We start from the raw sequence: 18,352 nt of genomic DNA, 5'->3' as shown, positions 1-18,352 counted from the left end.
TCCAAAAAGCAAACTACACCTCCCAAATCATAATTTTCTGAAAGGACACACATATGATAGGCTAAGAAACCTAGCTCAGAAAAGTCAAAAATAGCAAACTAGTCATCCCAAACTATAGGTTTCAGACAACAAACACCTATGAAAGGCTAAGAAATCCAGCTCAGAAAAGTCAAAAGTAGCAATCCACCCATCCCAAATCATAGGTTTCATACAACACACACCTATGAAAGACTAAGACATCCAGCTCAGAAAAGTCAAAAATAGCAAACTACATATCCCCAATCATCGGTTTCAGTCAACACACACCAACGAAAGACTAAGAAACCTAGCTCAGAAAAGTCAAAAATAGCAAACTATTCATCCCAAACTATTGGTTTCAGACAACATTCACCTACGAAATACTAGAAAACCTTAGCTCAGAAAAGCCTGAAATAGCAAACTATACATCCCAAATCATAATTTTCTGACAACGCATACCTATGAAAGTCTAAGAAATCCAGCTCAGAAAAGTCGAAAATAGCAAACTACACATCCCAAATCATCGGTTTCAGTCAACATTCACCAACGAAAGACTAAGAAACCTAGCTCAGAAAAGTCAAAAATAGCAAACTACATATCCCAAATCATAAGTTTCACTCAACACACACCAACGAAACGCTAAGAAACCTAGCTCATAAAAGCCTGAAATAGCAAACTACTCATACCAAACTATTGGTTTCAGACAACATTCACCTAGGAAATACTAGGAAACCTTAGCTCAGAAAAGCCTGAAGTAGCAAACTACAAATCCCGAATCATAGGTTTCAGACAACACACATCACCGAAAGAGGGGTGTGCGGGGAGAGCCTTTGTGGGTGTGTGGGTCTCTTGAGGGTGGTTGGTCCTTTGGGAGCTGGGGGGGACCTTGGGGGACGGGAGGGTGGGTTTTGGGGGTCCGGGGCTGGCATTTGGGGGTCTGGGTGGGCTTTTGGGGGGCCGGGTGGGCCTGGGGGGGCCTGGGGGACATGTGGGGCCCGGGGGAGGGCCTTTGGGACCCCGTTGGTCCTTTGGGAGCTTGATGGGCCTTTGGGGGGCGCGGGGAGGGCCTGGGGGGGGGTGGGGGGGCCTTTGGGGCGCCGGTGGCCCTTTGGGAGCTTGGGGGGCCTTTGAGTGTCCGGGGGGACAGTTGGGGGCCTGGGGGACATTTGGGGACCGGTGGAGGGCCTTTGGGAGCTTGGGGGGCCTTTGGGGCACAGGGAGGGCCTTTGGGGCACAGGGAGGGCCTTTGGGGGTCCGGTGGGGGCAGTTGGGGGCCTGGGGGGCCTTTGGGACCCCGTTGGTCCTTTGGGAGCTCGATGGGCCTTTGGGGGGCCCGGGGATGGCCTTTGGGGGTCTGGGTGGGCCTTTGGGGGCGCCGGTGGCCCTTCGGGAGCTTGGGGGCCTTTGAGGGTCCGGGGGGACAGTTGGGGGCCTGGGGGACATTTGGGGACCGGTGGAGGGCCTTTGGTGCACAGGGAGGGCCTTTGGGGCACAGGGAGGGCCTTTGGGGGTCCGGGGGGGCAGTTGGGGGCCTGGGGGGCCTTTGGGACCCCGTTGGTCCTTTGGGAGCTCGATGGGCCTTTGGGGGGCCCGGGGATGGCCGTTGGGGGGCTGGGTGGGCCTTTGGGGGCGCCGGTGGCCCTTTGGGAGCGTGGGGGGCCTTTGAGTGTCCGGGGGGGCAGTTGGGGGCCTGGGGGACATTTGGGGACCGGTGGAGGACCTTTGGGAGCTTGGGGGGCTTTTGAGGACCGGGGGCTTCCTTCGGGGTTGGGGTAGGAGGATTGGAACCCTTTGGGGCTGGGTTAGAGGACCTCACAACACTGTTCAAATGAAACTTGTGTATTATAACGACCACACTCAAATTCCCTTCTAAAATCTCTTCAAAAATCTTCTTTTAAAATGTCTCTATCTGTTTCGCCGAAATAGTTCCATAACCTGTCTAAAACGGTTTCGCCCAAATAATCCCTAAACGCAAATTCAGCGTGTTCCTTTGTTATTGGCATCTCTGCGCTAACGCATTTCAAATTAATAGGAAACCTTTTCGCGCGCTAAAACAATTCATCGCTAAGATGGTTCTTGCCTAATTGTTTCCATGGCCTTTGGTTATTAATATCCTTTGGAGTTCGACCAAAAGTGTTGTTCCCGAGGCAAAGACATTAATGATTTGGATCTATTCCTGGAGAAATGTTTCTAGGCGAAAATTTTTAAAGTCTGACAGATGATGTCATTGATTGATTGATCTGTCAAGAAAGGGGAAATTAATTTGTTGTTTCTAAGGGGAATTATTGATTCAGGATAGGTGAATTGAGGTCGACAGCATAGGTGTTCCACGGTCGATGGTTGTTTTGTTGTAATTGCACGCTCTCAGCGAAAGTCAAGGTCGTTGTTGTTGTTTTTTAAACACATTTATTAAGCAAAAAAGTTATCGGAAATTAACTTACCCCACGAGTCCAAGATAAATAACATTGTTACCGTTAGAATTCAATGCGCATGTGCAACCTTCGCCCCGGAGTTATTACACATAGAAACATCAAATAAATCGACCTTGGAAAAAGAGGTCATTGACCCCATTAGCCACGTATTCTCCCTAATGACTCTATGCCCATATATGGTGTGGGCGTCGGAATTTTTAAAAAAAAGTGTCCGGATCGGGATTCGAAGGGGTATTGTGGGCGTCGGAAGTGCACGCTCTCAGCGAATGTCAAGGTCGTTGTTGTTGTTGTTGACACACTTTGATTACGCAGTCAAGTTCTCGGAAATTCACTTCCCCCTCGAGTCCTAGATCAATAACATTGTTCCCGTTAGAATTCAATGCGCATGTGCAACCTTCGCACTCGAGCTATTACACATAGAAACATCAAATAAATCGACCTTGGAAAAAGAGGTCATTGACCCCATTAACCACGTATTCTCCCTAATGACTCTATGCCCATATATGGTGTGGGCGTCGGAATTTTTAAAAAAGTGTCCGGATCGGGATTCGAAGGGGTATTGTGGGCGTCGGACCTCCTGACCCCTCTCTACTCTCGCCTCCTTCCGCTACCAATTTTTATCAGAAAGGGTTTTCTTTTGTTTAAATCAAAATCGTGTAATGACTTTCTAGCAGTATCTCCAGAGAGGGGGAAGGAGGTTCTTGGGAATTTGGTGCAACAATGAGATAATTCCTTGCTTAATGCAGCAACTAATAATGTCCAAGCTTCTTGTAATTCTATTATAGGACAAGGATGTCCTTTTTTTCTAGGACAAGGATTGCTCTTCAGTTGCATTTCTAACACACAGAAAGTCATGATATAAGTGTATTAATGCAAACTTTTTCTTTTCCACTTAAAGTGACGGGTATAAAATAAACCACTCCGGCAGAGTCAATCAAAACAACAGCACTTGTTAATAAATGCGCTTTAAGTGGTTTCATATATTTCTTTCTAATCTCAAGAAATTAAGATCTCAAATTTAGAATTGCTCGGCTCCGAACATGCATTGATTCGTATGCTTAGTGGAAATGAAGACTGCTTATATATTAGGTGCCCATAATGGACTCTGCCGTCTCTTGGGGGCGTTTAAGATTTTTCGAGGGGGTGATGAATGTCCCCAAAATGTGTCATTGATCATGGTTTTAGTTATAGCTGCAACCTAGTAAAGAGCAGAAAACATGCCTTGGTAACAAGAAGTTCAATAACGCTTAAAAAAAAAGTTTTTCAACTAAAAGTAGCCTAAGGAGCATAGTAAGGAGCCCCTTCCTCAATCCTTGCTCTTTGCGCTAAAGTATTGAAGTTTTTTGAAAAAACTTTTCTTTCAAAGTCAATGACTTTTGTGTTTCAGCAGTCTTTCTTGAAGAATTGTGACACAAATTCAAGCCTTAGCGTAAAGACCGAGGCTTAAGGAAGGGGCATCACCCACATATAAAGAATAATTTCTGTTCATTTTAAGTTTTAATGTTACTCCTCCTTTTCAATTGAAAAACTTTTTTGTTATTTGATTACTGACCGTTTTTCAAATCATGCCAGGAAATCACCTTCCCTCCCCCTGCGCTAAATTTTCGCTAGTAAATTCCCTGGAAACTGTCCACCCCACCGAAAATTCTCCCTGTTGAAAATTCATCCTGTAGAAAATTCTACCCCTCCCTGAAACAAAAATCAGTGCATTTTTCAATAACAAATGCTATCCGTTAACTATGAGCAAATTGCGCAACTTACAGCCTTTTCCCCATGGACGATCGGGGGGGGGGGGTCATGGCATCCCCAAACGCATTGTTAATGGGCTTTTCAATTCCACTATGATGAATCAACTAGGTATACCAAATTTTGACCAGATTTATTTGGGGGAAAAGGGATATTGGAGAGGGGCTAGTTTCCTTCTATTCTTTTTAGTCACTTAAAAAGAGCACTAGAACTTTTGATTGCCGTTCAAATGAGTCCTCTCTCGATTTTTAACCATTGGCTTGATGGCATCACCCCTGAAAATAAAAAACATGCATCCGTGATCTTTCTTTCGGCAAAAACTGGAGATACTCTCTTTTCATAAACTGGATGCTCTTTGTGTCTTTTGATGTAGTTCGATTTGCCCTGAAATCTTCAGCTTAATATACCTAACCGTTCCTGAAATATTGCGGATTAGCCCTTTGACAACCTGGATGCACACATTGTATTTTTGTTTAGTTCAATATCCGTAACAACATGCTTACACTAAATTTTGGCTTTTTGACACAATTCTTTAAGAAAGACTCTCTAAATACAAGGGCCGTTGAATTTGAATGAGAAGTATTTCTAAATAACTTTAAGATTTTTGCGTAAAGAGCTAAGGTTGAAGAAGTCCCTCTCATATACGGAATAATTTCTGTTCATTTTAAGTTTTAAAGTTCCTCCTTACTGTCAGTTAAAAAAACTTGTTTTTTTAAATTCAATCTCTTAATTGAATTATAGTATATAATCTTCGTTCTATAGATTACACGGTTTAAATTATACAGTATGAGTCGGCAAACTTATACTTTCAACAAAATATTCGAACTGTGTTCTACGAAACACAATCTCAATCTTGGGAACCCCGAAATGCTCTGTTACCTTTTTTAGTAGAAATATTTTTGAAAAATATTTACGTAAATACATTTGGTGTAATATTGGTGCAACATTGCTTTTCTCAAGCTGCTGCAATGGCAACAAAAGAGTAATACCGATTATAATCGATCCCCTATTGTCTACCGATATCGATTCCCTGTCGATTATAATCGATTACAACCAATTATAGTAAATGATTATCTGTTCGACCCTCTTTCTGAAAATAATATTTCCTAATACGCTATTGGCGCCCCAGCTCCTCGCCTTAATATCTGGAAGTATCCCTAGTCTATTTACTAAAAGTTTTTTTTTTTTTTTTTTTTTTTTTTTTTTTTTAGTATTATTGTGAACCAACTGCTGGCAAGAAACAAGTACAAAAAAAGTACAAACCGAAAAATCAGCAAAGTTTGGTGTTTAGCCCTGGGCTATATTTGAACATCGGGGTGGAGGAGGGACTGAGAAGCAATGGTCCCGGTAGCGAAAACTGTAATTAGAAAGAGTTATGGTCGGGGAATCGGTGTAATACTCTTTTCCTGATATAGCTAGAACAGAAAAGGGGTTTTGCGTTGAGATTACGTGCAAGTTTAAGTGCTATAAAAGGAAAAATAATAATAAAAAGGAAAATAAACTGTAGGTCTACACCAAGCAAAAAGCCAGCTACAAACTGTTATTATCGGGTTATCTTGAAATTATACAAGCCAAGAAGTTTAAATAAGTCAGAGAAAATATAATCTCACGCCATGATCGTAAATTTCATGATCAACATGCAAGAAAAACGTTATCCACGGGAAGTAAACTTCTGGCTAAAACACATAACGTTAGCAGAAGTTTTTCGACAAAATTTTCGACATAAATCCATAAAAGAAACCTATATCTTTATGCCCTGTGGACCTTCGAAATCATAGTTGAAGCCACTAAAAAATTAATGACAAAATAAGAGTGTATTTTACTGTGAAATTTGTATTACGTTGTAGACTAAATAAAATGAACTAATAGCAAAAAAATGTAATAAAGGAATATTATTTTGTAAAAGATTTGATTCATTATTTTCTACAAAACAGATATAACCATCTGCTCCCATGATTACCACACGCGAGGGTGCATCCTCCTTCAAAACATGTGTGCACCAAGTGACGTTCCTCGCTTGGTAGAAGTGCGCAAGGCTTGGCACAATGTTTTACATGGGTTGCGTGAAAAGGCACCGCGTCGCAGAAGTCTGCTACACGTGGCAAAAGTACAAAGATGTACACTAAGCGTTGGGGAGTAAGTGTCCCCTTCACCATACGATTAGAAACATGCAGTACAAAAATTACCCATGCAACAGAGGGATCATGCTGGAAACTTGCAACTGTAAGATATTGTGAGTAACACGTGATAATGTGAGCAGAAACGTGCAGCTGATATAGTGCGAGCAACAAAGTAAATTTATGTTACCATTGTAGCGGGAATCGTATCAGCTGTAGTTTTTTTTATTTGCCATCAGTTTTGTTTCAGCTGTTTTTGTCAACCCGAAACTTTTAAAAATGGTGCGAAGAATTTTTCTTCAAGAAAGACAATGGCACCGTCTTTAAATGATGTTCTCGAAATAAACAATTTCTGCTTGAAACTAAGTTTATTCTCTATTTCTTGACACACAGCAAATTTTTAACATTTTAAAATGCACAATAACTCTACAACTTTAACTAATAACTCCGCTTAGTGATACAATAGATACATGGGTAAACATTATAACGTTAAACCCCGAAAACCAAACTGTATTTCCATTCTGAACGAAGAAGAGAAATATTAAATTTTAAAGGAACATGGACGTTCTTCCTCGACAGTGAAGGTTCAAAATTAAAATATAGTAATTCGGACTGAATATATAGTAGCCCCTATCAGTCGAAAAACAAATGATAAAAGTGACTAAGTCAAAGTTGTAAAATATTTAAACCGTAAAGTTAAAATGATCCGGATATTAACAAAACATTTCTTCTGTCTTTGGGACAAGTCTTCCTTTCGTTGAAGGTGTTTTTTTGGAAATTTTGCTTTTAGTTTTAAATAATTAATGATTTGACCGAGGCTGGATGTTGTTTGATTGAAAATTCACGATAATTGGCTTTAAAGACTCGCACTCTTGCTTCAAATTCCGGAAATGTAAAAGGAATTATAAGATTTTTGTATTGGACAGCAAAATTTCGCAAAAACCCACCAAAACCACGGCTTATTCCTGGGTCAGCTGGAAGTCCAACCAAATTTGCGGCAACTGATCTATCTCTAATTTTTGGAGAAATGGGAAATTAATTTTTAATTATAATAAATTCAATCTTTGTTACATTGCCACTAATATTTTACACGTGATTACTGCTGTTACTTTAAAATGGAGCCAAAATTTTATCAAAATTGTCTTTTTAATTGTAATTGTATCATGGTTGCAAAGTTAGCTTTAACCTAGTAAAGAACGAACCACGCCCTATAGTGAACAAAAAAAAACAAGTTTTAATAAAAATCTATCTTAATAGTCTTAAAAGTAGTCTTAATAGTAATATTATTCTTAATAATACTCTTAGTAGTCCTAATCGTAAAAATTTGCATCGAAAACAAATTTATGGGAATTTCGGTAAATAGCCTGAAACTCCTAAAAATAACATCAGTTTGAAACAAAATTACACCTTTGGAATCATCATGGCCAAAAAATCACAGTTTCCTGCCTGGAGCAACAAGGAAAATAACTTTTTGCGTGGGTATAAATGATGTATCCTCTTTTTTCCGCTGCTAGTGAGGCAATGGAACATCATGGAGAGCTGTTTAAGGGCTTATTTGAAAGGAAGTTTCTACATCTAGCATCTTTTGTAATTCCTAAGCATTATATATAAATAACATACAATTTTAAAAAAAAATAGTAATTAAGATTGATTAATCCAACTAAATTCAAATAGAAAGTAATCCGTTGTAGTTTAATGAAAGAAGTAACGCAAGTAGAAACTTAGTATAAATCAAGTAATGTAAATTATTTTAATGTAATGGAATCTAATGCGTTTAAAGTAACTAATATAATTTATTTTATTTAGTATAATTAGTATATTAGTATTATTTTAGTACACTGATTTTAGTGATGTTATATAAGTAATATAATATAATCTTAAGTATTTTAATGCAAGAAGGGCCCCGAAAGCAGCTATTCAATAAATTCGTTTGCATATTGGGCACCGCAATATTCACATCTGTTTTTGAGTCTCGTGTTTTGTAGCTTTTAGTTATACACACAATTAACCGTGCATAATTTCAACCCACAAAATTTTTTTTATGAGACCATGTACAGGTTTACACCAATTGACCTTTGGCCAATTAATGTTCATACTTACGCAAACCCAAATCCTTATAGAGTCAAAGCCTTAATTAAGCATTATGCCATTTGTATTTTTTACTGATAATTGTTTCTTTATTAACCTTAATTAAAAATATATATATATTTTAACATAAAAAATGGTTATCGTCAAATAATGTGCAACAGCCGAGGAAAATAAGAGCCAATTCAAAAATGTCTCTTATTTACTTTTTATTCTTGTTTTTCCTTTTCTCCTCTCCCTTGCTTCTTTTTCATTATTTTCCCTCATTTAGCTTCACGTATGTAATGCTTGAGGTAGACACGTACGCAGATTTCTGCAAAAAATAAGAAAAACATATAAGTGTGGAAACTGTAGCTGGAAAACTGAAAAGCTTACATTGGGAAGTAATGAGCGGGAACTGGAGCTGGAAAACTGCAAAACTCATGAGTGAAAACTGGCGCCGGAAAACTGGGAAACTTTTGATCGGAAACTTAATGAGTAGAGACTGGCGTTACTGTCGAAGAGAAGAATCACCAACGCTATCTAGGTTTTAGCTACCTTTTTTTTTTACCCAAAACTGCCCAATACTTGCCTTTCCAAATAAAATGTAGGGGAAGGTAAAGGAAGCAGATTTTTTTACCCAGTACTTAAACTTAGCTAAAGGCCTACCAGCTTAAATTCGAATAGCCTACTCAACCTGCCATGATTTTCTTATGCTAACCTAGGTCTACTACAACTGAAAGACCAAGATTGAGCCTTGGATTGAACCCTCTTTTCATGACGACTACTGCATGCCCAAGAACAAGACTTATGCATGCAAAACAACACCGTAGATTTGGTTTCTGGAACGTTCGCACAATGTCTCCAGCTTCCAAGACTGAGCAAGTGCTGAGAACTCTGCAAGATTGCCACCTTGACCTTCTGGCTATGTCAGAGGTTTGATGGTTAGATTATGGATCAAATAAACTTGACGGAAGTGTGACTATTGTCCATAGCAGATCTGAGCAGAGACGTGTATTTGGAGTTGCCCTTATGATGACAAATCAAACATCTCAAGCTCTACTGCAGTGGACGCTAATATCACAAAGAAACCTGAAATCTCGCTTCATAGGCACTTGCAAAACTGAAAGTAGTAGTTTGCTACCCACTTACCAATGAAGGCCTCGACTAAGACAAATTCAACAGAGCACTCCACTCCGTAGCCAAAGACATACCACAACACCACATAGCATGTTTTCTTGGAGACTTCAACTCGAAAGTAAGAAGGATCGATCGTTATCTCCACAAGTCCTTAGTTTTGCATGAACTGGGCCAGCCAAACGAAAACGAGAAACTTCTGATTGACTTCGCACTCAGCATCAACCTTGTAATAGGAGGGACTGTATTTGCCCACCGGTATGCACACAAATGCTCATGGACGTCCCCCGATTGCCCTACTCGAAATTAGTTTGGCCACTGTATCTGGAGCAAGAAGTGGAGACCAACTCTACTTTATAAAATGTGATGGAGCTGATGTTGGCTCAGTCTACAACCTGATTCCAGGATAAGTCTGCCTCTAATTAAAAGAAACAAAAACGCCAAAAAGGCTACCTAAAGCCTAGTCTGCGATTAAGAGAAACTGCGATTAAGAGTCCAAAGGGCCAATAGCTGTCTGACAGATGGGTCCACATACGGAAAAGGAAAAAAGTAAAAGCATCATTTATCCAAAGAAAAGCCATGGATCGCCAGATCTTCAGAAACGAAGAATATAGAAAGTGGATAAAGCAGTGAAAAAAGAATACCAGACATGACCAGAGAAATTTAATTGAGCGGAAAGCAGTGCAGGCAGAATAAGCAGTAAAGATATATGACCCAAGAGCGGTATGTAAATCACTAATGAGATAATTTGCAAGAATTTTTCTTTTCAGCATGGACCGGTAGAAGCCCCCTCAGGCATCTTGATAACAGAGCAGTCTACGATGAACGAAGTCCAGGTTAGCCAAATTTAAAAGCTGTTAAATAGACTTCAACCAGATAACCACCCGAATATTGCATAAACAACCTTGTTCGTCTTAAATGTTAACACAGATCCGCTGCCATCCACCGAAATTGCAGCAGCAGCAAAAAAGCTAAAAAATGGAAGGTCACCCGGCGCAGACCCAATTTCTGCGGAAATAGTAAAAGCAACCTTTATCACATGCCTGACTTTTTGAACAACTGTGTTTGTAGCAGTCAGGGCTGCAGCCAAAGTACCTTCTGACTAGAAACACAGTACCTTTGTGAGGATCTTCAGGAAAAGGGACGCAACCCTCCCAGGCAACTGGTCCGGAATCTGCCTGTTTTCTACACCCAGCAAATCGCTCTCACGCATTTTACTGCAGAAAAGTAGCTGGACAGATACCTCCGTGACCATAAACATTGATTCAGACCGAACCAATCTTGTACGGACCTGATATTTACGTTACAGCCACTGACGAAAAAGCTGAGAGTGGCAATCAAAGATCCATATGATATTCATAAATTTTGAAAAGACATTCCATTCAGTGGACCACTAGAGTCTCTGGAAGATCCTTCTGCACCACGGAATGCTCTCTCTGAAGACAATGAGTGCTGTGTAAAGACACTAAGTGGTCAAACTCGTTTCTTCCACATCCTGTCAGGAGTTAAACAACGCTGCGTTTTGTCGCCACCACTATTTGTCATTGACTAAATAATGTGAAGTACCATCACAGACGGTATCCAGTTGAATCTTGAAGTATCCCTGAGAGATATAGGCTTCGCCGACAGCATCCCAAACTAGAATCGTTCGAGCAACGACTTCAAGAACTCTTAGACCACGTAAGGGAGAGAGGCTACCAGGGAGAGAGAACTTAGCATGAAACGGAAGTTTCATGCCAATTCAGCTTTATGCAGCAGAAACCTGGCATTTGAACCGGTAACAAGACAGGAGAATTTTTGTTTTCGAAAACACAGGTCGCAGAAGAAGTCTCTACATCCACTGGCAGCAGATAATAACCATCCAATCCATCCGTGATGAAAAAGGTCAGCATCTTGTGACAGATATGACAAGAGTTCGTCGATGGAGATGCTTTGGAAACGTATTACTTATGGAGAATCCCCGATTACCGAATGCAGCGCTCCACTGGTAATAATTGGTTACTAATTTCAGTGTACCCGATTTTTGTACTTTTGGCTATTCATACCTTTCATAATCTTATTTTATCCATAATCTTCTTTAATCTTTTAATCCGTAATCTTAAGTCGTCAAATTTCCAGCTGTATGGATCACTTTGGTTCCTCCTGTAGTTAAAGATAAACCATGTTTGTAGCTACTAGATGTTACGGTTCAACGTTTTATTATTAATACCATATTTACACAACATATTAAACTCCTGACATAGAGAAAACTCGACAGACTCGGGACCAAAAAACACTTAACACATAAATTTAAATTCATCGTACCTCTACTATTATTCCACTTATATATATTTAAACCAAAACCTTTAGTTTTTTATTTCCTACTACCCTCAAAAATATAATACAAAACAATAGATAACTCACCATTCCAGACTCTTCAACCCACCAAAAAAAAAAATCCAAATTGTATTAACTTTATTCAATTCATCAAAAGGAGAAAAGGGACCAACACCCCCCCCCCCCCCAAACATGCCATACAAAAAGAGGCATACAGATGTATGTACAAGCACATACACATACTTATACCAATATGCACATACACACACTTATTAACAAATTACATCTTCATTAAGCATTGCTTAATTTTATTTTTTAGTGTTGATAGGGGAAGAGGTAAATCACAATTTTTACCAAACATATTCCATACTGTAACTAAACTATTTCTTAGTGAAAAATGCGATCTCTAGGATTTTATTAGCGGCTGACGGCCTTCTTTTTTAGAGTTAAGTAATATTTACATGGGATAAATTGGGATATGTTGTTCGTGTACACCCACGATTTCATTGGAAAGTCAATGTATCAAACAGTTCGTTGCAACAAACTATAAGTAGAGATCAACCGGTAACAGTAATAACCGAAACTCTTAAAAAAAGGATTTAGAAAAAAAGATATAAATCGAAATAACACAGAATATGTTTTGATTTAGTTCGATATCCCCCTTAAAATTCCCTGAAAGTCCCACCTTAATACCCCAAGCCTTTTTGGATACCCAGGACCAAACATACCCCCTTTCGCAACAACAAGCCCTGTATGGGCAACTTGTCTAGCTTACAGTCCTTGCACCAGGGTCTTTGGGTGACGTGTCATCGCCGGAGGCAGAGTTATTTGACCTTTTGACTATTTTGAACAAAATGGCTATCTCAAAATTTTTATTTGGTGTCTTTGATGAAGGACAATAAAAAAGGGCAAGGGAGGATTGTTGTCCTCCGATCCCTTCTGAACCTTAATGAAGGGGTGCTAGAACTTTCATTTCCAATCGAATGAGGTCCTTCTGAAGTTTCTACAACCACGCGTTCTTTGTGTTGTGGTATAAAAAAAATCCAATACAGTTAAGCCTTATTGCTCTTTACTTTGGCAGCGCTGCCTATGACAAGGTTAATGACATTTTCGATCAGTGACAGGTTAATGACACGGATTAATGATGAATATTTTAGAAAAAAACTGAAACATCGTTTTATATATATATATATATATATATATATATATATATATATATATATATATATATATATATATATATATATATATATATATATATTATATACATATATATCGTGTTGATTTGTTTTTGTTTTTTTTTTATAATTCCGTATTCATTTCTAGCGAATAGGCTGTGATGGGAAAATTAACTCTGGAATAACTCTAGATATGTGTGGCATATGCGGGGGGAACAATTCAACATGCACAAAAGTCGCAGCAGTTGTGTTTACCGATGTGCCAGTAAGTGACAGTCCAGTTGGTGGTGTGGTATCTCCCAAGCAGCCTCCTTCACGTAAGTGGTATTTTGTTTTTACGAGTAAAACGTCTAAAGTCAAACCTAGAGAGACATAGAGTTTACTTTCCAAATCATTGTGATTTATGGATAGATAGATTTCATTAGTGATGAAGAGACACAGTGAATACGCTACTCGTTATTTTTTCTATTCTGTTTCTAGATATAGCAATTATTCCACACGCAAATCCAAATTCATTGATATCAAAGTTAGAGTTTTCCAAGGATTGAGATCGGATACCCACCCCTAAGGTAATCTAATAGGGGGGGGGGGGTATTTTTTAGAGACCATATTTGAAATTCAGGAACTCTTCTGACAAAAAAATTGATGATTTTGGCAATTTTGCGGCATCTGGCCAAACCTCGGGTCTCAGCAAGGCTAAGGTACAAATTTTAAGACAAATATTTAGTAGTTGAACTCTCCGTAAAGAAACACTATAAATTTCTGAAGATTACTTTATTTGTTTTTGAAAATAACACCAACAAAATGACAACTAAACACTAAAAAAAAAAAAAAAAAAAAAAAAAAAAGTAAGTACAACTCACATTATAAACAAACTTCCAGCACTGATATTACAACATAAGAATAAAATCAAAGCGAATGTCAATAGTGAAACAATGGGTCACTCTCCTCTCCATTCAGTGGATAAATGGGATCTACTAAAAGTGAAGACTATATTTACTTGAACAAACCAAAAAAGGTCGCAAAACCCTAGGTCCGTCATCCCTAACTAAATTTCACAGGTTAATAGGCATTCTCACGAGTTATAAATTAAACAGATTTTTGTATTTGCCAGTTTAGCTGCAGTCCGTTGATTTTTTCCAGTTTTGACCTCATCCTGACTTTTGTTTTCAGGGTTTTCACTTGTTTCAGAAGAATTGTGTAAATTACTACTGGTTGACGATTTTACCTGCTCCTTAATTAAACTATTATAAATTGGATTTATTCCAAAATCCGCTTTATCTCTATTAATACTAATACCCCCATAGATATTTTTTTTAATTTCAATAATTTCTTTAAAACTTTGCAAGACTCCACTGCTTTGTTGAAATTAAAACCCGTTTTCTCGCTTAATTTTGTCGTAAATGGAAAAACACTGTGGTCCAAGAAATTATTTAGAAATTAATATCTAATCCCTCTTGAATCCCGGGAATATTTTTGGTCTACATAATTATTATTGGCACTGGGAGGTGGGGGTAATAGTATCACTCAAAGCCACATTCTTTTTTCTACGGAGTATAGATATCATATTCACATGTCTACCAGCACAAAAGGAGAAAGGGCGGGGCAGGGCACATTGGGCCTTGTCAGGATATTCTTCAGGGGTTGTTGTGACAACTGGGACGTTGTTTGTACGGTAAGAAGGAGCTGTGTTTTCACCGATTTTGAATGTTAATCTACTTTTACCTCTTTCTTTTTACCCTAAAGTTTGACTGTTTCTCCTTTGAGAGATGTTGTTCCCTACTTTCCGTTGAAAAACATTTTATTTGTTTAATTTCATATTATTTGTTTTCAAAACATATCAGGAAATCCCCCCCTCACTTCGTCGAGGGGTGGTGAATTCCTTCCGCGAGAAATTCCCCTGTTAAAAATTTACTTTAAGTAAAATCCCTTCCCGTTGAAGATTCTTCCGCAAATTTCCCCTTGACAATTCCTCGTAGAAAATTCTCCTTACTTTTTTTTTATCGTTCTTCAAATCATTCCAAAAATTCTCCCCCCTCCCCCCTATACCAGTATAAAAAACTTTCTCAAACCCCATTTATGTCAGTAGTAACCGTCTAATGCATACAGAACCTAAATGCAAACTTACGCCTGAGGCATAGATATGTGTGTAGGTTTTCAACGAATTGGGGTTACCAGGGTCATTTAATACAGGTCATATTAAGGACAAGTTTTTCTGACGTAGATTTCTAGTTCATGATATACAAGTTTGTTTTTTTTTAGGTTAAATCCGTGGTCATTCATATGTAAGTTGATTAGTAGGTTTTTTTTTTTTAAACTTGACTATTCGTTTCATTGGTTTCATTACAAGTTTTTTTTTTTTAGGTTAAATCCTTATGGGAAAAACCGGTGTATCTTTTGAGTTTTCCTTACACTTAATATTCGTAAGTGACTTGAATTCAAAGAGAATAGTTTTTTTTTGCAATGATATTCGTAGAGGAAAAAAATGAGGGATGCATTTACATTATTGGAGATTAATGATTGAGCTACCAACAGTGATGTAATTACTTCTTTAGTTTACGAGATTTGCGAATTTTTTGCGAAGAGGTATTAGCGTAAAGGTATTGCGATGTTTAAGAATGCCTCACGGGTAATTAAAGAATGGGGTGCTTACATCAGATACTTAATAGATTTGACACTTACAAGAGACATTGCTAGAGTCAAATATATTGGATGTTGGTGATATTATGACCCTCCAAGTCCCTTGGGGAAAGGGCTGCACAGTGTATCGGTATCGGACGTATTATTTTTGGGCGTATTGCTATCGCAGGTATATATACATACTTTTAGTAGCTCGTATAAAAGATATTACTCATATCTACGTTCTTCCTATAAATTCAACCATCAACAACTTCAAAACGGCACTAAAAACGGCACTCTTAGTGCAATGTCTCAAGTGGAAAAGCTGGGGCTAGTGGACTACCAGCACTTTTAGATTGACGTTTAATGGCTCATTCGAAAGCTAATGCTATTATATACTTTATTTTTATATTTTATACCAAAAATTAAAAAATTACTTTTTATTTAACTTATAAATTATATAAAAAAAAAAAAAAAATTTTTTTTTTAAATTAAAGCACGTAACGACGGTAAACTTAGACCGAACAGAAATTATTCCGTATATGAAAGGGGCTACCCCCTCCTCAACGCCTCGCTCTTTACGCTAAAGTTTTTTATTGTTTAAAAAAAAAGAGTCGTGAGAAATTCAAACTTTTGCGTAAAAAGCGAGGTGTTGAGGAGGGGACAGCCCCTTTCATATACACAATAGAGTTGTATGGATATTGGTAAAAGTGGTATTTTACTTTTAAAAATTTCAATATTCGAAGCTAGCGTCAGCAAGAGCTTAGGATAGTAGTGGTGACAAATGAGAGATCAGTAGCTAGTGCCCCCTATTTTATAAAAAATACCTTTTTGTGTAATATATAATTTAAAAAAATACAAAGTTCAAGATTCTAAACGCTAGCCTGCCGGAGCTGCGGATCGTATTGAGTTCCCTTTAGATAAAAGGAGAACTTGCCCCCTATTTTTGAAAAAATAACTTTTTGTGGCATATATAATATTAAATAATAAAAAGTTCAATAATCGGAACGAGATTCAGCATGAGCGGAGGAGAGAACTGTTGACAAGTTTTATATATTGATCTATTTCCCCATATTTTTGAAAAAATACCTTTTTGGTGGATTTATACATATAAAAAAATACAAAGTAAAATATACGAATCTAACTACAGCAGGAGCTTATGTTAGTAGTGGTGACAATTGAGATATAAGGAGCAATTGCCCCCCCTATTTTTTAAAAAATACATTTTCGTGGAATTTATAATTTTAAAAAATACAAATTTCAATATTCGAAACTAGCTACAACAGGAGCTTAGGATAGTAGTGGTGACACTTGAGATATAATGAGCAATTGCCCCCTATTTTTGAAAAAATACCTTTTTGTGGCATTTATACTTTTAAAAAATTCAATATTCGAAGCTAGCTCCAGCAGGAGCATAGGATAGTAGTGGTGACACTTGAGATATAAGGAGCAATTGCCCCCTATTTGTGAAAAAATACCTTTTTGTGGCATTTATACATTTAAAAAAATAAAAAGTTCAATATTCGAAGATAGCTCCAACAGGAGCTTAGGATAGTAGTGGGGACAATTGAGATATAAGGATCAATTGCCCCCTATATTTGAAAAAATACCTTTGTGTGGCATTTATAATTTTAAAAAATACAAAGATCAATGTTCGAACCTATCTTCAGCAGGAGCTTATGATAGTAGTGGGGACAATTGAGATATAAGGAGCAATTGCCCCCTATTTTTTAGAAAAAATACCTTTTTGTGGCATATATACTTTTAAAAAATACAAAGTTCAATATTCGAATCTATCTTCAGCAGGAGCTTAGTATATTAGTGGTGACAAATTTTATATAATTATAAATTGCCCCCCTACTTTTGAAAAAATACCTTTTAGTTTCTTTTATACTTTAAATAAATACAAAATTCGAATCTAGATCCATAAGGAGATTATGATAGTAGTGGTGACAAGTGAGAGATAAGTAGAAATTGACCCCTATTTTTGAAAAATACCTTTTTGTTTCATTTATACTTTAAAAATATACAAAGTTCAATATTCGTAGCTAGCTTCAGCAGGAGCTTAGGATAGTTGTGGTGACAATTGAGATATTAGTATCAATTGCCACATATTTTTTGAAAAAATACCTTTTTGTGGCATTTATACTTTTAATAAATACAAAGTTCAATATTCGAACCTATCTTCAGCAGGAGCTTAGGATAGTAGTGGTGACAATTGAGATATAAGGAGCAATTGCCCCCTATTTTTGAAAAAAATACCTATATGAGGGGGTTCGCCCCATTCGTCAATACCTCACTCTTTAGGCTAAAGTTTGTCTATTGCTTTCAAAAGAGCTATTTATTCTAATTAAGCGACCTTCTTGATTCAGGGGTCATTTTTAAAGGATTGGAACAAAATTTGAACTTAGCGTGAAAGGCGAGGTGTTGAGGAGGAGGGAACCCCCCTCATATACGTAATAATTTTGGTTCATTTTAAGTTTTAGTGTTTCTCCTTACTTTCAGTTGAAATATTTTTTTTGAATATTTCTAATGCACTAAAACATAGAGCGCTAAAAACATCAGAATAAATTTTAGTGGTAAAATTTATCTTTAAATTTGGGTTTATTATTTCATTACTAATTTTTTCTTTTTTTTTTTTTTATGTTGGAAGTGTATTCTTGCATTTACTCTCCCCCTTAAAAACGACCGAGATGGAACGATACCACATCGATGCAAGCTACCA

At 37.7% G+C, this 18,352-nt stretch overlaps 1 protein-coding gene across 1 annotated transcript in view; it reads left to right on the top strand.

Annotated features, from left to right (window-relative positions):
• Nucleotides 1-18,352, top strand: part of LOC148943767 (ADAMTS-like protein 5) — a 184,833-nt gene that overhangs the window by 82,918 nt on the left and 83,563 nt on the right. The window contains exon 5 of the mRNA XM_089101232.1: nucleotides 13,157-13,325. Coding sequence (XP_088957358.1) covers nucleotides 13,157-13,325 — 169 coding nt within the window. The remainder of the gene's footprint in view (nucleotides 1-13,156; nucleotides 13,326-18,352) is intronic.

This window comes from Artemia sp. Qi Xiang Cuo, chromosome 15 (assembly GCF_049724085.1).
Source record: "Artemia sp. Qi Xiang Cuo chromosome 15, ASM4972408v1, whole genome shotgun sequence".
Classification (NCBI taxonomy): domain Eukaryota; kingdom Metazoa; phylum Arthropoda; class Branchiopoda; order Anostraca; family Artemiidae; genus Artemia; species Artemia sp. Qi Xiang Cuo.
The sequence above is the reverse complement of the archived record's forward strand: the minus strand, read 5'-3'. Positions and strand labels throughout refer to the sequence as shown.